Source organism: Salmo trutta, chromosome 10, assembly GCF_901001165.1.
Source record: "Salmo trutta chromosome 10, fSalTru1.1, whole genome shotgun sequence".
Taxonomy (NCBI): domain Eukaryota; kingdom Metazoa; phylum Chordata; class Actinopteri; order Salmoniformes; family Salmonidae; genus Salmo; species Salmo trutta.
In genome coordinates this window covers 42,166,579-42,193,480 of record NC_042966.1, presented here as the reverse complement: position 1 = coordinate 42,193,480, position 26,902 = coordinate 42,166,579, and the positions used below count along the sequence as shown (strand labels likewise).

The window sequence follows — 26,902 nt, the reverse complement described above, 5'->3', positions numbered from 1 at the left end:
GGGTGTTTTCACAGCTGGATTTGTTTGGCGGCCATGTTTGTTTAACACGCTCGTGGCCGTGAAGCTGCCTGCCAAAGATCACGCCGAGCCGGTGGAGAGGAAGAGTGTGGCTTTTTTCAATCATGCCCCCGTGAAATAAAAAAAACACAACTTTTTTCCCTACATTAGTGCACTACTTTGGAGCCTTATGGGCCCTGATCAAAATTTGTACACCAGCTGGATGAGGGGACTCTTTTCTTTGCTCAGCTCTTGGCATTGCAGGGCTTGGTAATGATATGAGAGGGGGTCACTGTATTTTAGATGTTTCCAAAACTTAATTGCTCTTTTTTGAGTTTTTATTATTAGTGGATATTGGCCTAATTCTGCCCTGCATGCATTGTTTGTAGTTTTCCTCTGGACATGTAGGAGAATCTTACAGAACTCTGCATGTAGGGTTTCAATGGGGTGTTTGTCCCATTTGATGAAATCTTGTTTTGCAAGTGGACCCCACACCTCGCTGCCATAAAGTGCAATTAGTTCAATGACATATTCAATTAGTTTTAAACAAATTTTAATAGGTATTTCAATTTGTATTTGCTTTTTAATGGCGTAGAATGCCCTGCGTGCTTTCTCTCTCAGTTCATTCACTGCCTCATTAAGATGTCCAGTTGAGCTTATTTTTAAACCTAAGTAATTGTAGTGTGTACAGTACTCTATATATACTGCTCAAAAAAATAAAGGGAACACTTAAACAACACATCCTAGATCTGAATGAAATAAATAATCTTATTAAATATGTTTTTCTTTACATAGCTGAATGTGCTGACAACAAAATCACACAAAAATAATCAATGGAAATCCAATTTATCAACCCATGGAGGTCTGGATTTGGAGTCACACTCAAAATTAAAGTGGAAAACCACACTACAGGCTGATCCAACTTTGATGTAATGTCCTTAAAACAAAATGAGGCTCAGTAGTGTGTGTGGCCTCCACGTGCCTGTATGACCTCCCTACAACGCCTGGGCATGCTCCTGATGAGGTGGCGGATGGTCTCCTGAGGGATCTCCTCCCAGACCTGGACTAAAGCATCCGCCAACTCCTGGACAGTCTGTGGTGCAACGTGGCGTTGGTGGATGGAGCGAGACATGATGTCCCAGATGTGCTCAATTGGATTCAGGTCTGGGGAACGGGCGGGCCAGTCCATAGCATCAATGCCTTCCTCTTGCAGGAACTGCTGACACACTCCAGCCACATGAGGTCTAGCATTGTCTTGCATTAGGAGGAACCCAGGGCCAACCACACCAGCATATGGTCTCACAAGGGGTCTGAGGATCTCATCTCGGTACCTAATGGCAGTCAGGCTACCTCTGGCGAGCACATGGAGGGCTGTGCGGCCCCCCAAAGAAATGCCACCCCACACCATGACTGACCCACCGCCAAACCGGTCATGCTGGAGGATGTTGCAGGCAGCAGAACGTTCTCCACGGCGTCTCCAGACTCTGTCACGGCTGTCACGTGCTCAGTGTGAACCTGCTTTCATCTGTGAAGAGCACAGGGCGCCAGTGGCGAATTTGCCAATTTTGGTGTTCTCTGGCAAAAGCCAAACGTCCTGCACGGTGTTGGGCTGTAAGCACAACCCCCACCTGTGGACGTCGGGCCCTCATACCACCCTCATGGAGTCTGTTTCTGACCGTTTGAGCAGACACATGCACATTTGTGGCCTGCTGGAGGTCATTTTGCAGGGCTCTGGCAGTGCTTCTCCTGCTCCTCCTTGCACAAAGGCGGAGGTAGCGGTCCTGCTGCTGGGTTGTTGCCCTCCTACGGCCTCCTCCACATCTCCTGATGTACTGGCCTGTCTCCTGGTAGCGCCTCCATGCTCTGGAAACTACGCTGACAGACACAGCAAACCTTCTTGCCACAGATCGCATTGATGTGCCATCCTGGATGAGCTGCACTACCTGAGCCACTTGTGTGGGTTGTAGACTCCGTCTCATGCTACCACTAGAGTGAAAGCACCGCCAGCATTCAAAAGTGACCAAAACATCAGCCAGGAAGCATAGGAACTGAGAAGTGGTCTGTGGTCCCCACCTGCAGAACCACTCCTTTATTGCGGGTGTCTTGCTAATTGCCTTCCACCTGTTGTCTATTCCATTTGCACAACAGCATGTGACATTTATTGTCAATCAGTGTTGCTTCCTAAGTGGACAGTTTGATTTCACAGAAGTGTGATTGACTTGGAGTTACATTGTGTTGTTTAAGTGTTCCCTTTATTTTTTTGAGCAGTGTATTTTGTACCAATTGAGAACTTTGGTCTAATTCCCTGAGATCTGGATCTTCTCTGGAAAATCATTATTTTAGTCTTTTTGGGATTTACTGCCAGGGCCCAGGTCTGGCAGTACTGCTCTAGCAGGTCCAGGCTCTGCTGTAGGCCAGGTGCTGTGGGGGTTTACTGCCAGGACCCAGGTCTGGCAGTACTGCTCTAGCAGGTCCAGGCTCTGCTGTAGGCCATGTGCTGTGGGGGTTTACTGCCAGGGCCCAGGTCTGGCAGTACTGCTCTAGCAGGTCCAGGCTCTGCTGTAGGCCATGTGCTGTGGGGGTTTACTGCCAGGGCCCAGGTCTGGCAGTACTGCTCTAGCAGGTCCAAGCTATGGGCCAGGTGCTGTGGGGGTTTACTGCCAGGACCCAGGTCTGGCAGTACTGCTCTAGCAGGTCCAGGCTCTGCTGTAGGCCATGTGCTGTGGGTGACAGCAGGCATAGGTCATCTGCGAAGAGTAGGCATTTAACCTCTGAATTGTGGAGACTAACACCAGGGGCTGAGGATTTTTCTAGAATAGTGGCCAATTCGTTAATGTAAATATTGAAGAGTGCAGGGCTCAGATTACAACCCTGGCGAAGGCCCCACCCCTGGTTAAATAATTCTGTTATTTTCTTGGAGTCCAATGGATTTTGATTGTCCTTTATAGCTTTTTCTAATCCATTCAACTTCTCATGAATTTTACATTGTTCTGCGTTTGTGTCAATTTGAATGGTGTTGTAGAGTGTTTTAAAATGGGTTGTCCATATGTCACCATTTTGTATCACTAATTCCTCTTGTTTAGATTTTTTAAACGTTTTTTCCAATTTTGCCAGAAGTTGTTTGTGTTTATGGACTCCTCAAGTAGTGTCAGCTGCTTGCTGGTGTACTGGGCTTTTTTGGTTCTGAGTGTACGTTTATAGAGTTTTAAAGTCTCACAGTAATGAAGGCGTAATTCACCATTATTTGGGTCTCTGTGCTTTTGGTTGGATAGTGTTGTAAGTTTCTTCCTTATAATTTTACAATCTGCATCAAACCAGTTGTCATCTGTGATCTTTTTTGTTTTGTTTTTTATCAATTTCAATTGTGCTTCTTTTGCCGTTTGCCTGAATATATAGTTGATGTTTCGTACTGCTAGATTGATGCCTTCTTTACTGTGTGAATGTGGTATCCAGAAAGTTATCTAAGAGTGTTTGGATATTTTGGTTCCAGGTTGCTTTCTGGTATTGTTCTGTGCTGTTTTGGGCCCATCTGTATGAATTTCTGATGTTGTACAGCTTACTGGGCTGTGAATGTGTGGTTGTTTCCATGTCTGTTATTTTGAGGAACAACGTAATTTGGCTGTGATCAGACAGAGGTTTTAGTGGCTTGACGGTGAATGAGCTGAGAGAGAAAGGGTCAATGTCTGTAATCATATAGTCTACTGTACTGTGGCCAAGGGGTGAGCAGTAGGTGAATCTCCCCAAAGAGCCCCCCCCGTAACCTACCATTGACAAAGTACAGACCCAGGCTTCTACAGAGCTGCAAAAGATCCCTTCCGTTGTTGTTGATGGTGCTGTAACTGTTGTTTCTATGGGGGAGATTAAGACAGTTAGAAACAGTATGGCCTGTAATAAAGCTGTCCCCTCGTGTGCTCGTTAGATCAGGTAGTGTTCCTGTGCGCGCATTTGTGTCTCCACAGATGAGCACATTTCCCTGGTCCTGGAAATGGCACGTCTCTTCCTCAAGGCTGGGGAAGATCTCCTCTGAGTAATATGGGGATTCTGAGGGGGGCATATATATTGTGCAAAGGAACACATCTTTTTCTGTCAGTACAAGTTCTTTTTTTAGTTTTAACCAAATGTGATATTTACCAATTTTGAGGGGATTAATTCGATTTTGTAGTTCGGATTTGTACCAAATGATCAGTCCTCCAGAGTCTCTGCCTCTATTGACAGAGCTGTGTTTCTGTGATGGCACAATGACCTCTCTGTAGCCTGTGGGACAGTGAGTGACAACGTCAGCCTTACACCATGTCTCCTGCAGAATGATGACGTCAACATCTTTAAGACTTTTGTTGAGCTCCAGTGTTACTCTTCAGTCTGAAGGTTGATGAGTTTAGACCCTGAATGTTCCACATGCTAACTGATAGGTTGATGAGTTTAGACCCTAAATGTTCCACATGCTAACTGATAGGTTGATGAGTTTAGACCCTGAATGTTCCACATGCTAACTGATAGGTTGATGAGTTTAGACCCTGAATGTTCCACATGCTAACTGATAGGTTGATGAGTTTAGGCCCTGAATGTTCCACATGCTAACTGATAGTGATTTCATGTTGCAGAAAGAAAGAATAGCAGTCAGAAATACAGTAACTACTAACTACTAAGTTGTTAAGAGATAAACAGGATAACAGTTAACATTCTTTCTGTTATATATATAAATATTCCTATTAATTGAACAGGTCAATTCTAGTACAATAGGTGTGTGTGTGTGTGTGTGTGTGTGTGTGTGTGTGTGTGTGTGTTTAGTGAAGATGTATTGGAGGAGCTGTTTAATCTCACTTAATCCTACAGGGTTCTCCTGTCCTCTGACGACCTCTGACGACCTCTGTGTAGCTGCGCTGGTCCTGCTGTTGGGCCCTGTGGAGTGGAGGGGGGCCAGGTCTGGGCCGTGGGGCTTCCTCTCTGGTCTGGTAGAGGTGGTGGTCTGGTGTGGGGTAGTAGGCTGGGCCCGGTCCGGTCTGGTTAAGCCGATGGAAGTGGTGATGCTCTGGGGGTGGGTGGGGCCTGTGGGGTGCGCTGGGTCTGGTGTGGCGTTGAAGGGGCCTGGGGCACCTTGGTAGTGCAGTGGTCTGGTAGGGGTCTCTGGGTGGTCCTCTGTCCAGTGCGGCATGGGGTGTTTGTCTACCAAGTGCCACATCCTTTAGAGACTCTCTCTCTCTCTCTCTCTCTCTCTCCCTCTCTCTCTCCAGGGGCTCTCTCTCTCTCCAGTCTCTCTCTCTCTGTCTCCAGTCCCTCTCCAGTCTCTCTCCCTCCCTCTCTCTCTCTCTCCAGTGTCTCTCTCTCCCTCTCAATCTCTCTCCCTCTCTCTCCAGTCTCTCTTTCTCTCTCCCTCTCTCTCCAGTCTCTCTCTCCAGTCTCTCTCTCTCTCTCCAGTGTCTCTCTCTCTCTCTCCAGTGTCTCTCTCTCTCTCTCCAGTCTCTCTCTCTGTCTCCCTCTTTCTCGACTGTCTCTCTCTCCCTCTCTCCAGTCTCTCTCTATCTCTCTCCAGTTTCTCTCTCTCTCTCCCTCTCCAGTCTCTCTCTCTCCCCAGTCTCTCTCTCTAACCTCACTCTCTTTCTCCAGTCTCTCGCTCTCGTCTCTCTCTAACCTTGCTCTCTTATTAAACAGCTTCTATTAAGTTGTTAGGAGAGAGTAACGTAGTAGTAGTAAGGATTGTGTGGGACTCAATATCCTTTCTCTCCCTGTCATCCTGTCTCCTCATCCTTTCTCCTGTTCATTCCCATGTGTAGCCTATGTTTCTAATGGCAGAATGTTGTACTCTGAACAAACTGCTTTGCTAACTAAAGTTAAGATATTCTTCTGCTAGACAGGATGTTTCATTGACACATGCCTCCAGTTTTACCTAGTGATGTTCTTACTGTGACTTTGTTATAAAACAGCCTACTGGGGATGAAGTGGTCCAGATTAAAATGGCCTTTTTGGGAAAACGATCAAAGTATTGTCTTATTTGCTTTGGAATTTTAACACGTCGGTGACCTCATTTGCAGTAAATGATATTTCCTGGTGTAGGCATAACCCAAGGAATAGTAACAGTTAATATTCTTTAAAGGATTACATACATTTTTTTTAACCTTCAATTGCACAAGGTCCAACCCCTCCCTTCTGCTTTTAACCCAACCCCTCTGAATCGGAGAGGTGCGGGGGACTGCCAGATTGGGCGCCCGGGAAGCTGTTGTTGGGGGGGGGGAGTTACCTGCCTTGCTCAAGGGCACAACGACAGATGTTTCACTCTGTCGACTAGCCTATTGGTCTAAAGATGATGTGACTAGCCTATTGGTCTAAAGATGATGTGACTAGTCTATTGGTCTAAAGATGATGTGACTAGCCTATTGGTCTAAAGATGATGTGACTAGCCTATTGGTCTAAAGATGATGTGACTAGTCTATTGGTCTAAAGATGATGTGACTAGTCTATTGGTCTAAAGATGATGTGACTAGCCTATTGGTCTAAAGATGATGTGACTAGCCTATTGGTCTAAAGATGATGTGACTAGCCTATTGGTCTAATGATGATGTGACTAGTCTATTGGTCTAAACATGATGTGACTAGCCTATTGGTCTAAAGATGATGTGACTAGCCTATAGGTCTAAAGAGATACATTCATACGTTGATCAAGGAATAAACAGCCCGTCTCTTTATGAAAGGAAAGTTCATATCCAGCACTTGAACTTGAAGAAGTCCTGCAGATCCTTGTCTTCCACTGATTTATCATGTATCCCTGCATACACTCTCTTTAGAAGGCTGCTCATGAACTTCCCTTCAAGGATGTCGATGTATTTCTCAAGGCAACCTTCACATACAAACAAACAAACAAACAAACAAACAAACAAACAAACAAACAACACAATCTGATGAGGCTGAAGCATTACCCTTAACATTCACTAATATTATTTATACAATTTTAAGTAGTAAGACTTTTTGAAGAGAATACAGTAAGAGATTGTATTTAAAAAAGACATCCTTCCCTTTAGCGTCTGCCTACTATACAGATGTAGGATCTTAATTTGATCACCCTGTTGCAGGAAATTTGCTGCACCGCAGGAAAATGCTAACTTGTAGTGTATTCTAGGTTTAAAAAGGCTTTTAGAGATACTGTATTAAACTTCCACTTTAAAATTTCAGCCTTGATTTGGCCAAACAAAAAAATTTATGTGTCACAGGCGTCGTCGTGAACAGACCAAGGCCCAGCGTGTTGAGTGCTCATCTTGTATTTTTGAATGAAAAAAAAAGCACTTCACAAAGAAAAACAAACGACAGCCAAACAGTTCTGTCAGGTATCCTAACATACTAAACAGAAAACAACCACCCACAAAACCCAAAGGAAAAACAGGCTGCCTAAGTATGGCTTCCAATCAGAGACAACGAAAGACACCTGCCTCTGATTGGAAACCATACTCGGCCAAACATGGAAAACGAAACATAGAAATAGAAAACTAGAACAAATTCCCCTAGAAATAAACAAACCCCAAAACACACAAAACAACCCCCCTGCCACGCCCTGACCATTCTACTAAGGCAAAATACCCTTTTACTGGTCAGGACGTGACAGTATGAACCCCTACAAAAATGTTAATTAACTATAATCCTCACAATAATTCACATTTCCTGTTGCTGCAGGATTATTTTCCTGCTGTGAGAAACTGGTCAAATTAAGATCGTACATCTGTATTTAATTTCTCTTCCAAATGTTCTATTTCTGTATTTGCATACAGGAAGGAGGGCTCAGTTCAATCCGTATAGCAGAAGATCCGTGTTATAGCTCGTTTAAAATTTTAAAGGCAATGTTCCTGCATTCACGCTAAACACCGACAAAAATGACGGCTCATCCTGAAATTACCTTAATTTCAACGCAAATCTTCTGCGATACTGCAGCAATACGGATTTAATCCTGCTCTATTAATTGGGACAGAAAAGTGGATCCTGGGCATGTGAGAATATGGGTCACGAATTATGAGAATACATCTATAAATCACACACTGTCTTCTTACATTTACATTTTAGTCATTTAGCAGACGCTCTTATCCAGTAGTGAATGCATACATTTCATTTAATGTCATACATTTATTTTTTATTTTTATATTTATTTTTTTCCCGTACTGGCCCCCTGTGGGAATCGAACCCACAACCCTGGCGTTGCAAACACCATGCTCTACCAACTGAGCTACAGGATAAATATTTTGAGTACATTTCTGATTTGAGTCTTGAGCTAAAAAAGTTTAAAGAACCATTGTATGATCTAAAAACCATCTGATGCAAGATGGTTCCAAGACGGTTCCAAGGAAAATATAACTCACCCAGGCCCATGACTTTCCCGTAGGCGATGAGGTTGTGTCCCAGCTCTGGGTGCTCGTAGAGGCCTTGTTTCATCAGGATGCGTACGATCTCTCCAGTGATGAAGGCGTCGTCAAAGTTCTGCTCTGAGACGGGCTTCAGGGGGAACCGACAGTACACCTCTACAGCAGCCAGGGGGTCTGACTGCCCCAGCATCTCTGCCAGCTCAATGTACGCATCGTGGACCTGTTGATCAATCACAGTCCACCAATTCATTCATCAATCTACCAATGAAAATCAATCACATTGTATTTGAAAGGTGTTTACCAATATTCTAGACACAACCTGGACTTAACTAAACATATTCTAGATACAACCTGGACTTAACTAAACATATTCTAGACACAACCTGGACTTAACTAAACACAGCTGGGGAGTGCAACAGTTGGAGAGCACAGGAAGAACACTCCAGACTGACCAGTCATTGGATGGAGCTAACAATAACAGGAAGAACACTCCAGACTGACCAGTCATTGGATGGAGCTAACAATAACAGGAAGAGCTTTACTAGCTGTATAATAACTGCTAGTAATATGTGACCTCTGGTGCCATGGTGATGACCTCCTGGTAGAGCTGGCGTGCCTGGTCGTGGCTGTCTGCGGAGCGGGAGAGGGCGCGGGCCAAGCCGAGGCGAGGGGCATGGGATCGACGGTTCAACAGAGCTTTGGGGAAAACGTTGCCACTCTCTGCCACAGCTGATTCTGTAGTCATAGAGACACAACCCACAGACGGAGCAATCGGTTCCAAATGGAGAAATACTAAGTAGCCCACACACAGCAAATGACACAATCAATGAAATGAATAGTGGGCTAAACCCAATAGCGCTCCCCAGTGTTACTAGGCCAAAGACTGGATACCCTTGAGTATAATTGCTACCCTGGTTGGTAGCCTACCTTCTGTGGGCCCAGGTTTGGCTGGGCTTGGGGAGCAGTCTGGTTTAGACTTGCTGGGGGAGATGAGCTGAGTCTTGGAGCTGCTGGGCTTGGCAGGGCCAAGGGTTTTGGCTGCTCCACCTTGCCCCCTGCTGAGTACAAACAGAAACTACTTGGATTAGGGTTGGGCTCAATTTCCATTTCAATTAAAACAATTCAGACTGGAATTTCAGAATACTTCCTGAAATGACTGAATTTAAATATCATTTTACGCAACCCTGACTGGGAAAACTAATGATTGATAAAACAACACACGTGTCCAAAAGCATGTCGTTCCCATTCCTTCCAATACCTCGCTTACTAGGCCGTGTTCTACATCAAATACTGGAAGCCTTAAAAGCAGGCAGAAGAAGGCGTTTACAGTCAGGGGAGGTGCATCTGCAGCAACAGAAATCAGCGACTGCGTAACATTTATGCTCTTCAACACGTCTAAAGTCTATCTGACTGACCTGGCAGTAGAGACGGTGTTTTTGGCTAGAGGGGCAGTCTTGGCTCCTCTCGTGGGGGTCTTGGCTGCAGCCGCAGTGCCCCCTCTAGCAGGACCTCCCATGCCACGCCCACATCCTCTCCCGGCAGCCACTGCAGTGTCAGAAGGCCCAGAGCCACCCCCGCCCGCTCCCTGGATGGCTGTCTCCTTGTCTGCTGCCAGCCTGTCCTGCCACCACTGCTGCTCTGAGGGAGGGGGGAGGGATGGCACAAGGCTCAGTTGCATATATCAACGTGCGCACACACACACACACACACACACACACACACTTCATTAATATCCCCCCACACACACTTCATTAATATCCTCACACACACACACACACACACACACACACACACACACACACACACACACACACACACACACACTTCATTAATATCCACACACACACACACTTCATTAATATCCACACACACACACTTCATTAATATCCACACACACACACACACTTCATTAATATCCACACACACACACACTTCATTAATATCCACACACACACACACTTCATTAATATCCCCACACACACACACTTCATTAATATCCCCACACACACACTTCATTAATATCCCCACACACACACACTTCATTAATATCCCCACACACACACACTTCATTAATATCCACACACACACACTTCATTAATATCCACACACACACACTTCATTAATATCCACACACACACACTTCATTAATATCCACACACACACACACACTTCATTAATATCCACACACACACACACTTCATTAATATCCACACACACACACACTTCATTAATATCCACACACACACACACACACTTCATTAATATCCACACACACACACACTTCATTAATATCCACACACACACACACACTTCATTAATATCCACACACACACACACTTCATTAATATCCACACACACACACACACACACACACACACACACACACACACACACACACACACACACACTTCATTAATATCCCCACACACACACAGAAGCATGTACACACACACACACACTATTTGTCTTACTGGTGAGCTGTGTGGGTGGCTCTCCGCTCTGAGGTTTGTCCTCCAGTTCGATGCTTGCCTGGAAGCTGAGGCAGGCGTTGGCAATGGCTCCCTCTAACCTCTGGGCGCCATGGTCGTTGTCACACTGAGCCAGCTGGGCCAGCCCCAGGAGGCACAGCGCGTGGCCGTCACGAGGAGCCGTTACCACGGCAACCTGGCAGACCTGGACACCGCCGATGGGAGTTTTTGTTTGTTTGTTTGTTTGCAACACACCACAGTCAAATCAAAAGATCAAGATCAAAGTGACTGATGAGCGATGGGGAAAATATGAGACGACACCACACAGATCCAGGATCAGATGACTCTAACCCTCAATCTTATTCTGGGGATGGAAGAATATCTGATGCAGTATCAGTAGGTAAGGCAACGTTTCTCAAATCATGTCCTGAAGACCCCAAGGGGTATTTTTTATTTTTTTGTTGCACGAGCACACCAACTGATTCATATAGTCAAAGCTTGATGATAAATAGATTTATAGATGATTTAATTCAGCGTGTGTACCCCTTGGGGTCCCCAGGACCATGTTTGGGAAACACTGGGTTAGGGTCAACTTCTCCAGTCTAACCTTCTCCTGCATGTCCAGCAGCTCCCTGCAGGCGGGGATGGAGGTGAGGCGGATCAGACCTGTGAGAGCCTGACATCTCTTGGTCACCCAGGCCTGTCTCTCTGTCTCTCCCTGCTTGCCCTGACCCTGGGTTAACCCAGCAGCCTTCTTTTGCTGAATGAGGCTCTGGAGGAGGGCAAAGTGGGCATCTAGCAACACCCACTCCAGCTGCTGAGCCACCTGGTCCCGACACACGCACCGACACACACCGCGGGCTGCCAGCACCACAACACTGTTATGGGGGTGTAAAGGAAGATGGGTACAAACACACACACACACACACACACACACACACACACACACACACACATTAAGACAGACCAGAATTGTTCTAGTTTCCTGCATATATACTTAAATTCTGTCCTCAACAGAGGTAGGAGTGTGGATAGAAAAACAGCCAGTATCTGGTGTGACCACCATTTGCCTCATGCAGCGCGACACATCTCCTTTTCATAGAGTTTTTTTATTTTATTTTATTTCACCTTTATTTAACCAGGTAGGCTAGTTGAGAACAAGTTCTCATTTACAACTGCGACCTGGCCAAGATAAAGCAAAGCAGTGAGACAAAAACAACAACACAGAGTTACACATAAACAAACGTACTGTCAATAACACAATAGAAAAATCTATATACAGTGTGTGCAAATGTCGAAGAGTAGGGAGGTAAGGCAATAAATAGGCCATAGTTGTGAAATAATTACATTTTAGCATTAATACTGGAGTGATAGATGTGCAGATGATGATGTGCAAGTAGAGATACTGGGGTGCAAAAGAGCAAGAAGATAAGTAACAATATGGGGATGAGGTAGTTGGGTGGGCTATTTACAGATGGGCTATGTACAGGTACAGTGATCGGTAAGCTGCTCTGACAGCTGATGCTTAAAGTCAGAGTAGGAGATATAAGACTCCAGCTTCAGTGATTTTTGCAATTCGTTCCAGTCATTGGCAGCAGAGAACTGGAAGGAAAGGCGGCCAAAGGAAGTGTAGGCTTTGGGGATGACCAGTGAAATATACCTGCTGGAGTGCGTGCTACGGGTGGGTGCTGCTATGGTGACCAGTGAGCTGAGATAAGGCGGGGCTTTACCTAGCATAGATTTATAGATGACCTGGAGCCAGTGGGTTTGGCTATAAATATGTAGCGAGGGCCAGCCAACGAGAGCATACAGGTCGCAGTGGTGGGTAGTTTATGTGGCTTTGGTGACAAAACGGATGGCAATGTGATAGACAAGTTGATCAGGCTGTTGATTGTGGCCTGTGGAATGTTGCTCCCCCATCCTCTTCAATGGCTGTGCGAAGTTGCTGGATATTGGCAGGTACTGGAACATGCTGTCGTACACATGATCCAGAGCATTCCAAACATGTTTAATAACTGACATGTCTGGTGAGTATGCAGGCCATGGAAGAACTGGGTGATTTTCAGCTTCCAAGAATTGTGTACAGATCCTTGCGACATGGGGCCGTGCATTATCATGCTGAAACATGAGGTGATGGCGACGGATGAAAGGCACGACAATGGGCCTCAGGATCTCTTCACAGTATCCCTGTGCATTCAAATTGCCATTGATAAAATGCAATTGTGTTTGTTGTCCATAACTTATGCCTGCCCATACCATAACCCCACCTCCACCATGGGGCCCATACCATAACCCCACCTCCACCATGGGGCCTATACCATAACCCCACCTCCACCATGGGGCCCATACCATAACCCCACCTTGGGGCACTCTGTTCACAACGTTGACATCAGCAAACCGCTCACCCACACGACGCCATACACGCTGTCTGCCATCTGCCCGGTACAGTTGCAACCTGGATTAATCCGTGAAGAGAACACTTCTCCAGCGTGCCAGTGGCCATCAAAGGTGAGGGTTTGCCCACCGAAGTCAGTTACGACGCTGAACTGCAGTCAGGTCAAGACCCTGGTGAGGATGACGAGCACGCAGATGAGCTTCCCTGAGACGGTTTCTGACAGTTTGTGGAGAAATTCTTCAGTTGTGTAAACCCACAGTTTCATCAGCTGTCTGGATGGCTGGTCTCAGACAAACCCACAGTTTCATCCACTGTCTGGGTGGCTGGTATCAGACAAACCCACAGTTTCATCAGCTGTCCGGGTGGCTGGTATCAGACAAACCCACAGTTTCATCAGCTGTCTGGGTGGCTGGTCTCAGACAAACCCACAGTTTCATCAGCTGTCTGGGTGGCTGGTATCAGACAATACCACAGGTGAAGAAGCTGGATGTGGAGGTCCTTGGTTGGCGTGGTTACATGTGGTCTGCGGTCGTGAGATCAGTTGGATGTGCTGCCAAACTCTCTAAAACGAGGTGGCTTATGGTAGAGAAATTAACATTCAATTATTTGGCAACAGCTCTGATGGACATTCCTGCAGTCAGCATGCCAATTACACGCTCCCACAAAACATGAGACATCGGTGGCATTGTGTTGTGTGACACAAATGCACATTTTAGAGTGGCCTTTTATCGTCCCAAGAACAAGGTGCACCTGTGTAATGATCATGCTGTTGAATCAGCGTCTTGATATGCCACACCTGTCAGGTGGATGGATTTATCTTGGCAAATGAGAAATGTTCACTAACAGGGATGTAAACAAATTTATGCACACAATTTGAGAGAAATAAGCTTTTTGTACATATTAAATATTTCTGGATTTTTTATTTATTTTAGCTCATGAAGCATGGGACCAACATTTCCGTGTTTATATTTTAGTTCAGTATACATACATAGAGACTTGGCAAGACAGAACAAAGAGATTTGAAATCAGGCAAGCAATATAAAACTCACGTGTGATAGACCTGCTCTGCGCTCATTGGTTTCTGAGAGAGAGTGTTCTTCTGGTGGAGGAGGGCACCAAGGGTGAGGCAGCCACGCAGGAACTGTGTTCTCACACTGGACAGAGGGTCTGTCGCGCTCTGCTCCAAACCACTGAGTTCATGTCACGGCAGGAAAAAAGGGGACCTTTTAGCTTACAAAGGAACACTGACTGCACATCATGTAGAAGTATACTTTAGGAAGTCTGTAAATCAAGCTACTCTCTCTCGATCCCGATCTCTGTCTTGCGCGCGCACACATACACATACACACACAAACACACACCTGTATACACACACACACACACACACCTGTAGTTGTTCTCTGTGTTGCAGTACTGTGCTATAACATGCTCCAGGCCTTGTTGTAAAAACAGAGCTGCCTCCTTCTCCACAGCCTCTGAGGCTTCCTCCTGTAGCAGTAGAGCCAGACCTGTGAAGAACCTGCCCACACACACACACACGTTCATGAGTTGCCTACCCCTGGCAATGTGACCAATAGGGCCAACCCAGGTCTCCTGCATGCTACAGATTTGTCGTAGCCCGCTGAGCTAAAGCCAAGGACTTAGCTTGAGGAGTTAAAGCAAGTCTGGTTCCCAGAACCAACTGCGTTAAACATACTACAGTGTGTGCTGACCTAAGTGCTGGCTGTGAGGGCCGCAGGGCCAGTCCGGTCTGCAGGTGCTGCAGTGCCTCCGTGTTCCTCTTCTGCAGCAGCAGCATACGCCCCACATGGAGATTGTACTCCCAGAAGTCCTGGTTCAGCGACCAGGCATCCAGGTACTTCAGCAGGGCCCGGTGAATACAGCTCTCTTCGTCCCCTACGCCCGCACTGCCTTCCTGAGGTACAAGGGCAGGAACGTCAACCCCCAGTCTGGGTCTGCACCAACAGCGCTCAAACGTAATCTTGAACTAACTGATCATTCTGTTCTATAATTGATTTGAATGGGGCTGTTCCTCCGGGAGCCAGCCAGGTCGAGTGATCTCTGTGCCGCTCTACTTACTCCGAGATCAATGAGTGAGAGATCAAAGCCGTTCAGAGGCCCTTCACAGGCTGTTCAAATGTCACACATCAACTGGGTCCCACATCCATTGGATGTCTCTCTGACATTATAGCAATACATAGATTCATCTCAATGGTCCCTACCAGGTCCCTGATACTATAATACCTAGTCCCTGATACTATAATACCTAGTCCCTGATACTATATTACCTAGTCCCTGATACTAGAATACCTAGTCCCTGATACTAGAATACCTAGTCCCTGATACTAGAATACCTAGTCCCTGATACTAGAATACCTAGTCCCTGATACTAGAATACCTAGTCCCTGATACTAGAATACCTAGTCCCTGATACTAGAATACCTAGTCCCTGATACTATATTACCTAGTCCCTGATACTATATTACCTAGTCCCTGATACTATATTACCTAGTCCCTGATACTATATTACCTAGTCCCTGATACTATATTACCTAGTCCCTGATACTATATTACCTAGTCCCTGATACTATATTACCTAGTCCCTGATACTAGAATACCTAGTCCCTGATACTAGAATACCTAGTCCCTGATACTGGAATACCTAGTCCCTGATACTATATTACCTAGTCCCTGATACTATATTACCTAGTCCCTGATACTATATTACCTAGTCCCTGATACTATATTACCTAGTCCCTGATACTATATTACCTAGTCCCTGATACTAGAATACCTAGTCCCTGATACTAGAATACCTAGTCCCTGATACTGGAATACCTAGTCCCTGATACTGGAATACCTAGTCCCTGATACTGGAATACCTAGTCCCTGATACTAGCATACCTAGTCCCTGATACTAGCATACCTAGTCCCTGATACTAGCATACCTAGTCCCTGATACTAGCATACCTAGTCCCTGATACTATATTACCTAGTCCCTGATACTAGAATACCTAGTCCCTGATACTACAATACCTAGTCCCTGATACTAGAATACCTAGTCCCTGATACTAGAATACCTAGTCCCTGATACTAGAATACCTAGTCCCTGATACTAGCATACCTAGTCCCTGATACTAGCATACCTAGTGCCTGATACTGGAATACCTAGTCCCTGATACTGGAATACCTAATCCCTGATACTAGAATACCTAGTCCCTGATACTAGAATACCTAGTCCCTGATACTAGAATACCTAGTCCCTGATACTAGAATACCTAGTCCCTGATACTAGAATACCTAGTCCCTGATACTAGAATACCTAGTCCCCTGATACTAGAATACCTAGTCCCTGATACTAGAATACCTAGTCCCTGATACTAGAATACCTAGTCCGTGATACTATATTACCTAGTCCCTGATACTAGCATACCTAGTCCCCTGCTGAAAAAAGGTTTGAATACCACTTTCTCAATATAGATCTTTGTAATTGTATGTATGGTGTCTCTGACCTTGCCTGCCTTCTTGGAGAGGAAGATGAACAGGGTCTGGATGTAGTCTGCCTTGCCCGACTGGCCCTGCTCTTTCAGCTGGTGGTACTCTGTGTCTAGGGCCTGTAGCTGGTTCTCCATGGTAGGCGTGCCAGGGAAGCCATGCAGCTTACACACAGCCAGGATGTCATCCTGACGCGCCGTGTACTTGGCACTGCTTAGGTCCTCAACGTCCCCATCAGCCTGGAGGAGGAAACAGAAGAAGAAGAAGAAGAAAATGCACTGAGTCATACACATATTCAAATTGGTCATGTTTTGGAGTAAAGGGTGCGTTATACAGGAACAGGGTTTGGTAGGTTATTTTCTAAATGTAAACCATTACAGTTACTAGTTACTTGTCCAAAATAGTAATCAGTAACCTAACTTTTGGATTAATTAAACTCAGTAGTGTAATCTGATTACTTTCAGTCAGTGGCGACCCGTTATTCAGGGAAGGCAGGGCAGAGCCTGTTCTGAGCCTCACATTATTTGGGGGGCTTGCCTGTTCTGAGCCTCACATTATTTGGGGGGCTTGCCTGTTTTTTATTTGGGGGGGCTTGCCTGTTTTCAATTATATAATTGAGTTAATAAAGCTCCATACAAACATGGTCTCTTTTGTGTTTTCTTGGTTAAGGCAACTCGAAAATACAGGTGTTTCACTCTAGCTCAGTGCTTTCTGTGGTCGTGGGGCAAGCCAGCAGAAAATACGGAATGTTGTGCCGTGATTGGTTCAGTGTTCTGTCACTCATGGGGACACTACGTCACCGCCAAGTCTGTTGGTAGAGCTCGAAAATTCTAGCTCCTTGTGTGCTGCCATAGAGTTACATTAGAAGTGCCCATCCAAGAAGGCTCTAGGTCATTGGCCACAGATAAAATGATGTCAATTCATGTTATATGTACAGCAGCTTTGACTGGACAGATCATGTCAACATCATACTTTCAAAATCTTAGCTAGCAGTCATCATCATGAATCAAGTTGACAATCTACTGGCAAATCCTTTTTAATCATTGTCATATATAGAGAAATAATGAAGAGAAATATAGATAAAATGTATTGGTGTTAATCGGCCATTGGACATAAACATTACACAACAAGTTGGAAATCGCAAATTCAACAATGAGTGGTTTGGCCCTGCGATAGACTAGCGTCCTGTCCAGGGGACTGTACATCAAGCTGCCTCACGCTACAGAATTAGGAGATTGGCCCATAGGGCAGGAGCCTTTCTGGCTTGGCCAAGGCTTACTTACTTTCCTCCTCAGTCCGTACATCTCTGCTGCATAGTGTTGCTCCTCCAGGGCCAGCCCCAGGAGGAAGTGGAGTCTGGGGTCTCGGGGCTTGAGCTTGATGGCTGAGGCATAATGGACAGCAGCCTGCTCCAGACAGTCCAGAGGAGACTGACCATCCTCATACTGCAGCAGGTCACCTGGGTAGGTCCGGTACACACACACACACACACACACACACACACACACACACACACACACGCACACGCATACGAACACACACACATGATGAGGAAAAGGGTATTCCGTGCCAGCCTAATTTTTACTTTCACTTGTGAAAGATCGCCTGCATCTTTTTGCATGAAATATTAAATGGGTGTAAATTGCTTCTGCAATATCTACCCTGTCACTTTACATTGTTGTCAAGCCCTTTGCATCCCAGAGGAAAATAAAGAGCTTCTATTTTAACACACATGAGGGAAGTATCGCCACCGCTCATGTTCTTTTACAGCCTTTTACACTCTAGTACAATCTAAGCCTCCCTCTCTAACTATGGCTTCATAGCCCTGATACACCAAAGGGTCGTTCCACCTCAAAAAGCACAAGAAAGAGTATTTGGACTCCCACCATCTCAGATTGGTCTAAAACTTTCTGTCGTGACAAAAAAAAAAGAAAGAGATTAGTAACCCTGTAATATTATTTTGTTGGAATATAATTTCATCTCTGAGAAATTAAGCTAATTGATTGAATGCAAATGGGCCATTTTAATGTTATAGGATTCATATAATAGTCAATAAATATATTACCGAACATTCCAATTGGGACCAAACTTTTTTTATAACAATGAGTAAGACATGAGAAATCCAAAGGAATTGTCAAAACCCACTGGGCAAGGATGTCAATTCAATATCTATTCCACAGTGGTTCAACATAATTTCATTGAAATGACGTGGAAACAACGTTGATTGAACCAGTGTGTGCCCAGTGAGAAGCCACCCACGGACCCCCCCCCCCCCCTCTACACCAACAACGAGTACACAGGAAGGAACCCAATATGTAATTTAGTCATTTGAGTAAACTATCCTTTCAGCATCGGGATTCTTAAAGAAAGAAATAAAACACCTAACAGCAGGAACAGCACCATCTAGTGGTCAGAACCTGGAAATATCAGGATGTAAGACCTAACAACGTAAACGTAACATCACCAAATTCACTGAGAATACATTTCATAGTATGAAGAAACAATACTCCAAGCAGCAGCTCCATACTACTAGTCAGACAGGGAGAACTGATACAGTATACTGGTTGTTGGGGTGGGATTGGTGTGGGGCGTCCGTGAGTGGCTTTTAAAAAAAATGTGGGATTCCTCATGTCTTACTCATTGTTAGAAACAAGTTTGGTCCACAATTGGATGTTAGGTAATATATTCATTGACTATTATATGAATCCTATACATTAAAATGGCCAATGTGGGTGCAATCAATTAGCTTAATTTCTTCAAAGATCAAATGACATTTTAACAAAATAATGTTGCAGGAATGCTAACTTTATCTGTTTCTAACGACAGAAAAGATTTCAGAACAATCTGAGATGGTCGGTGTCATAGCTTGCTGAAATTACATGGAATGACCCCAGTGGACTGACCCCAGTGGACTGACCCCAGTGGAATGACCCCAGTGGAATGACCCCAGTGGAATGACCCCAGTGGAATGACCCCAGTGGAATGACCCCAGTGGACAGATCCCAGTGGACCGACCCCAGTGGACAGATCCCAGTGGACCGACCCCAGTGGACAGACCCCAGTGGACAGACCCCAGTGGACTGACCCCAGTAGACTGACCCCAGTAGAATGACCCCAGTGGACTGACCCCAGTGGACTGACCCCAAAGCCACACGTTCTAAATGAATAATCAGCACGATAGAAAAGAGGAAACTGGTGCTTGTTTCCCTAGACTTCTTGCACTTTGAACTCTGAAAGACCCTTTACTGTTCCTCCTTCAAGACCATCATGGAAGACTGTTAAGGTGGCTTTGAATTGTTTTTGGAATTACATCCCTTTTCACTCCGGATTTCTTCCAGGTCACCGAATCTAACTGTCTGTCACAGAGTCTGTATTACAAGAGCAAGAACACTGTATATTTTCAACACATGACCTGGTACAGACATATCGCTTGTTCTCAAGTTTGTGAGTTAAGAATTAGATTTCAGAATGAGGACCAACGAGTCATATTCAACACTTCTCTGATATCACTTCTCAGATTCAGTGATTAGTCAGGAACAAGTGGACAAAAAAAAGACAAACAGTAACTTGAGTGTCCTGCATCATGTCTGGATAGGCCCTTGACGCTAATGCTAACTAGCCTCTCTTCATGTATTTTTCAATAAGCAAGGCTAATTCGCTATGCTAACGCTAACTAGCCTCTCTTTGTGTATTTTTCCAATGGGCAAGGCTAATCTGCTATGCTCACAGAGGTTTGGTTTAGCTGCATTGGATGGAAACTCTTACCGACCTGGTTTGGGCAGACGCTCTCTGTAGCGTTTCAGATTGTCCTCGGCCAGGGAACACAGATTATCGACACTATCCTGTCCTATTGCCTTTTGAAGTCTCTTCTCCCAGTTATGCACCTGTGGAGAACAAAGGAAATATCCTCACTTATGCAGAATGAATGATGCTTCATCAGCAACACAATAGCAGAGAATCTATCTAATGAGATGACAAAGGTTTGAACAATCTTAGCAACAACGATGATAGCGAATAGAGCAAGATATGAAAACTAGGCAACGCTTTACAATATTTCAATTCTCTGTAGGACAGCAATTATGTAAATACCTTGTATCAGTGAGTAATCCATAACTAGAGTGTTGCACTGTAATTACTTAGCTTTAGTAATTTTCAAAGTCTAAACCTCTATCATAGGTAACCATATGTAAAGTGTTCTTATTACCTCCAAGATGTGTTTGGTCTCTATCTCCAAGCAGGTCGAGGATGCAAAATGCTTCTTATACCAGCTTGTCTCAGTGACGTCCTGAAAGAAAGGTACATTTAAAGCTGAAATCCACATAAGTGGAAACTATTCCACTATTCAACCCAGCACATACAGTATGTTATGTTATTGTTTTTGTTTTGATGGAGAGGAGAGGAGGAGAGGAGGATGAGGAGGAGAGGATGAGGAGGAGGAGGAGAGGAGGAGGATGAGGAAAGGATGAGGAGGAGGAGAGGATGAGGAGGAGGAGAGGAGGAGGAGAGGAGGAGTAGCATACATTGGGGTGGCAGGTAGCCTAGTGGTTAGAGCGTTAGGTCAGTAACAGAAAGGTTGCTAGATCGAATCCCCGAGCTGACAAGGTAAAAATCTGTCGTTCTGCCCCTGAACAAGGCAGTTTAACCCACTGTTCCCCGGTAGGCTGTCATTGTAAATAAGAATTTGTTCTTAACTGACTTGCCTAGTTACATAAAGGTTAAATAAAGGTTAAATAGAAATCCAGCATCATGTTAAAAACAACGTCCAGTACATATTCTGCTGTTTTGTCAATGATGTCAGAGGGGGGGGGGGGGGGGGGGGGAACAGTGTAAGTTGTTTAAAGGTATTTTTTGTTGTTGTTGTAATATCTCAAACAGACGTGGAAGTTTCACCATTACGTATTCCAGCATTAAGATTGCATTAATAAGGGATTAAGATTACATGAATATTTCATACAGACATGCAATGCGGCAAGTTTTATTACGGGACGGTCATTTGGTTAAAGCACTTCAACCTACAGGCTGAAACGTACCTGAGGTAAGCACCAATGTTAAAGCACGAGAAGAGCCTAGATAACGATGGCTGTGATTTCAGTCCTCTGCACATACGTGTGCGCGCACACACACACAGACACACAGACACACACACACACACGTCAATGTTTCATGCTGACCTTTTGGTCCAGGTCCGCTGAGGGTTTGTGTGGACACTCCAGTGCATGTGACCCCACTTCAGCCAGTTTCATCACACTCTCACATCCTTTGAAGAGGTAACAGAGACATACCATGATTAATGACAAACACACAGTAGATGTGGTTCCTTCTCTAACTGCTGATTAGCTGATATTGATATGAGTGAAATTCGAACATTACAACATTCTTTCAATATAATAAATAATCTTATTTGAGAAAGTAATCATCGTTCTGGCTTGTGACAGTGTACCTCGGTATGCAAAGAAGCACTTGACCAGGGCAGAAGACATGGTCTTGTCCAGATCGTGTTCCAGAACCTTCCATCTGTCTCCGAGGGGACACTCGTTTAGCGGGTCGACCTTCGACCTTCTCGCCAGCATGTCAATGTAGGGGGCTGAGAACAGGTGCTGTGGATCACTGCAGAAAACAGTGTCAGAGTCTCAATTGATGAGAAAGAATCCATGCACATTGATAAATAACCTTGCCTGAGACCAGGGCCCATATTCATAAAGCGACTCAGAGTATGAATGCTGATCTAGGATCAGTTTTTCCTTTCAGATAATATTGAATAAGATTTTATAAACAAGGGGGGACTTGATCCTAGATCAGCACTGCTCTGAGCTTCTGTGTGACTATGGGCCCTGAAGAGTAAGAGACCTGGGTTCGAACCTGGTTGGTCACACATATAGTATAGTACCGTCAAATTGAAATCTGGACCTCGAAGTCAGTTCCACTGCTTTTTTCTTAATTCTTCCCCTCTAACAGGGACTGATTTAGTGGGTGCCACTAATTATCAGGTAGAACAGAACACCAGCAGTACTCTGGAACTCCAGGGTAGGATTAGAATATCCCTGCTATAGTAACTTTACCTCTGGTAGGATTAGAATACCCCTGCTATAGTAACTCTACCTCCAGGGTAGGATTAGAATACCCCTGCTATAGTAACTTTACCTCCAGGGTAGGATTAGAATACCCCTGCTATAGTAACTCTACCGCCAGGGTAGGATTAGAATACCCCTGCTATAGTAACTCTACCTCCAGGGTAGGATAAGAATACCCCTGCTATAGTAACTCTACCCCCAGGGTAGGATTAGAATACCCCTGCTATAGTAACTCTACCTCTGGTAGGATTAGAATACCCCTGCTATAGTAACTCTACCTCCAGGGTAGGATTAGAATAGCCCTGCGATAGTAACTTTACCTCCAGGGTAGGATTAGAATACCCCTGCTATAGTGACTCTACTTCCAGGGTAGGATTAGAATACCCCTGCTATAGTATCTCTACCTCCAGGGTAGGATTAGAATACCCCTGCTATAGTATCTCTACCTCCAGGGTAGGATTAGAATACCCCTGCTATAGTAACTTTACCTCCAGGGTAGGATTAGAATACCCCTGCTATAGTAACTCTACCTCCAGGGTAGGATTAGAATACCCCTGCTATAGTAACTTTACCTCTGGTAGGATTAGAATACCCCTGCTATAGTATCTTTACCTCCAGGGTAGGATTAGAATACCCCTGCTATAGTAACTTTACCTCCAGGGTAGGATTAGAATACCCCTGCTATAGTAACTTTACCTCTGGTAGGATTAGAATACCCCTGCTATAGTAACTTTACCTCCAGGGTAGGATTAGAATACCCCTGCTATAGTAACTTTACCTCTGGTAGGATTAGAATACCCCTGCTATAGTAACTTTACCGCCAGGGTAGGATTAGAATACCCCTGCTATAGTAACGCTAGCTCCAGGGTAGGATTAGAATACCCCTGCTATAGTAACTCTACCTCCAGGGTAGGATTAGAATACCCCTGCTATAGTAACTTTACCTCCAGGGTAGGATTAGAATACCCCTGCTATAGTAACTCTACCTCCAGGGTAGGATTAGAATACCCCTTCTATAGTAACTCTACCTCCAGGGTAGGATTAGAATACCCCTGCTATAGTAACTTTACCTCCAGGGTAGGATTAGAATACCCCTGCTATAGTAACTCTACCTCCAGGGTAGGATTAGAATACCCCTGCTATAGTATCTCTACCTCCAGGGTAGGATTACAATACCCCTGCTATAGTATCTTTACCTCCAGGGTAGGATTAGAATACCCCTGCTATAGTATCTCTATCTCCAGGGTAGGATTAGAATACCCCTGCTATAGTAACTTTACCTCTGGTAGGATTAGAATACCCCTGCTATAGTAACTCTACCTCCAGGGTAGGATTAGAATACCCCTGCTATAGTATCTCTATCTCCAGGGTAGGATTAGAATACCCCTGCTATAGTAACTTTACCTCTGGTAGGATTAGAATACCCCTGCTATAGTAACTCTACCTCCAGGGTAGGATTAGAATACCCCTGCTATAGTAACTTTACCTCCAGGGTAGGATTAGAATACCCCTGCTATAGTAACTCTACCCCCAGGGTAGGATTAGAATACCCCTGCTATAGTAACTCTACCTCTGGTTGATGGATATGGGTCTGTAGAGAGCCGTCAGAGTGACAGGGCACTCATAGTACACCTGCTCTTTCACATCACTGAAAGACACAGCCATGGGAATCTGCTCTCGTATCACCAACACATAGTACATCTAGGAGTGGTTTTGAAAGAGACATTCTTTAATCCATCAGAAATCACTGAATATTTGATGTATCATTATATCTAAAGTACACAAAGATTTAGCAAAGGTTTCCATAAAAATGTTGCCAGTACAGTAGCAGTTTGTGTAATTACCTGAGAATTGCTGCCATCTGCTGATAAGACCTTGATACTGACGACAGTTTCTCCAACAGTCAACAGAGAAGGTTGTGAATCACTTTCTTCATTCACTGAAACTTTCATGTTTCTATCAGGAACCTTGGGCAGTATGGTCACCGAGTTACAGTAGAAAGGAACTGTGCCTAAATTAAAAGATTACCAGGTTTAAAAATAATACAAAAACACATTATATAAGTCATAGAATAAGTCATGAGAATAAAATTGAATACATACTTTATTTTCATATATCTTTTTTTTTTAAATGCATATCCACTTACTTGAGTAATCATAGATGTTTGCCGAAAATGTAGGTTGTAATTTAACATTTCCTTCGATTGTAAGGTCACTCAACTCTGCAGTCCTCGCAGACAGTTTGGTGACTTCAATGCAATATTTTTTGGAGGTGCCATCCTCGGCTACCACCTCTACTTCAACCAAATTCATCCCATCATCCAGTCTGATGGACTTTGAGCCATCACCACAACGCTGAAAATATCAAATGTATAGATTTGCAAGAGCATGAAGAAAAAAATGATGTGCGTAGTACACAGTGTAGGATATCTTATAGTATTAAACAAATATTCGCATACAAACGTTACTTTGTTGAGACTTACTATTTTATAACAGGCTCCGCAGTCACTTGTGAGCAGGTCCAATGTAACCCGGTCGACATCGCTTGTAACAGTAACTTTGTAAGTTGTTACATCTGCTTTGAACGCAGGCTGCAACGTCTGTCCCGAAATTGCAAGCTTCTCCAAATCACAATTGTCCATTTTAGCTTTTCTTTAAAGCTGTTTGAAACTATTTTTGCTGTTGTTATATTCTAGGATTTCTGTAAACAGTCGCACATACACTGACGGACTGACATTTCAGTGTCTGTATGTAACCATGGAAACAAGCTCGTTTTTGAAATACGGAAAGCCGTTTGGGTCAAACGCTATTAAAAGGCCGATAAGTCCTGTTAATGATGCCATTGCCACCTAAATTAATCACATTCTTCTAACTTTACTGTTAAAATAGCCAGCATAGCCTATGGAGGTACATTTTGTGTCTTTTTTTTCGAGAGCAAAACGTTTTTTTTATTTTCTTTCAAAAGTAATTGTTCTGAAACCCAAAATGAGGCCTCAAAGTAAAAAATATTGCAATCAAATATTTTGTAATAGAATGCAAAACTTTATGTATTTTATTCCCCAAAAATATTTATAGGCCAAAAAATGTATTTGAAAAAAATATATATATTTGGCTAGACTGCCCTATCTGCTTGCAGTGTTCTTTTTTTGGGGGCTTTTGAAACTTTTTTGTTGTTGATTGAAACACCAGTTCTTCGTTTGCACTTTTGACCCCACAGTTGTGGGCGTTCTTCCATCCAACTTCTACATAGCTAAGTTAGTAGTCAGCTCCTACGATTCAGTGTCAGTTCATAACATTCTACTATATCACATACTGTACATACATACCGTAGAATGATAAATCATGCCATTATTATTCTCAAGCTAACCAAAAGCATTTAGCTACGAATGCCAGTTCTCGCCATTTTGAATTGAATTCATCTAACTTTCTTTCATGGCAATTCATAAGTAGGCCATGTCCTATTTGTTTCATAGTCGATATATAGTCACCTGTATGTACATACATACAGTACTGTACAGAAGGGTTAGGCACATGTAAAATTCTGTAAAAACATACGTTTCTAAATGTAAAAACATGAACTATGAAGGAACATTTTTCTTATTTCACCTTCTCTTATATCCAGAGTATCAGGTGAAATATTTGCAGTGAGCTTTGTACAAGGTGGACCGTCTCCACGATTTATGCAGGAGTAGTGTTACCACACTAGTGACCGTGACCCTGAAGGACCTTAACATAAAGGGTAGTGTACAGGACACAGAGTTGTTCCCATTAAGCGAAACGGTGTGTTAATGAAATTGAAAGCATATTCTTCTCATTAATCTTTCAGAAATTAGTTATGTGTTTGAAAAATAAAAACTGTGCTTTCAGATCGAAGATGCCTTTGACCTGTCACCCTACACTGAAGGAATCCTCAACTGTGGCTACACAAGCCCCATCAACTTGGATCACAAGGACGTGAGCATAATAAGGTATGTGCAATGTTTTGTTATTGTAACAAAGCACCCATTAGCCTTCACGGGTTGATACATTTGATCTGAGTTGAAATTGGGTTTTTAAAATCCAATTATACTTATATTGCAACAACCCACAATTTGTCAACTGATTTCATTCTATATGTTTCAAACAAATTCGTTTTTTT

The 26,902-nt window shown here is 44.1% G+C and overlaps 1 protein-coding gene across 5 annotated transcripts; it reads right to left on the bottom strand.

Moving 5' to 3' along the window:
• Positions 1-6,055: 6,055 nt before the first annotated feature.
• On the bottom strand, positions 6,056-25,592 carry LOC115201736 (uncharacterized). Of its 5 annotated transcripts, XM_029765593.1 has the most exons (20): positions 25,248-25,592; positions 24,912-25,119; positions 24,610-24,776; positions 24,336-24,466; positions 22,135-22,301; positions 21,866-21,951; positions 20,899-20,979; positions 20,464-20,578; positions 17,978-18,153; positions 16,712-16,933; positions 14,912-15,114; positions 14,587-14,718; positions 14,249-14,389; positions 11,412-11,682; positions 10,808-11,009; positions 9,752-9,974; positions 9,264-9,394; positions 8,911-9,071; positions 8,334-8,556; positions 6,056-6,829 (listed from the first exon to the last, which is right to left on the bottom strand). In XM_029765593.1, the coding sequence occupies exons 1-20, from the start codon at positions 25,404-25,406 to the stop codon at positions 6,690-6,692; spliced, it is 3,339 nt and encodes a 1,112-aa protein (XP_029621453.1). In that variant the 5' UTR covers positions 25,407-25,592; the 3' UTR covers positions 6,056-6,689. The 5 variants fall into 5 exon arrangements, with proteins under 5 accessions (XP_029621453.1, XP_029621454.1, XP_029621455.1 ...); XM_029765594.1 differs by lacking the exon at positions 14,587-14,718; XM_029765596.1 differs by lacking the exons at positions 8,334-8,556; positions 8,911-9,071 and adding an exon at positions 7,877-7,932 and having other exon boundaries at positions 6,767-6,829.
• Positions 25,593-26,902: the final 1,310 nt, after the last annotated feature.

What these genes read in the sequence shown, in the direction of transcription:
- LOC115201736 (XM_029765593.1), bottom strand. Translation starts at nt 25,406, where the DNA reads ATGGACAATTGTGATTTGGAGAAGCTTGCAATTTCGGGACAGACGTTG. An exon ending in TGTACGGACTGAGGAGGAAA is followed by an intron (nt 16,934 to 17,977) that starts GTAAGTAAGCCT and finishes TTCCTCCTCCAG; the next exon opens with GCTGATGGGGACGTTGAGGA. An exon ending in CGGGAAAGTCATGGGCCTGG is followed by an intron (nt 6,830 to 8,333) that starts GTGAGTTATATT and finishes TTGTATGTGAAG; the next exon opens with GTTGCCTTGAGAAATACATC.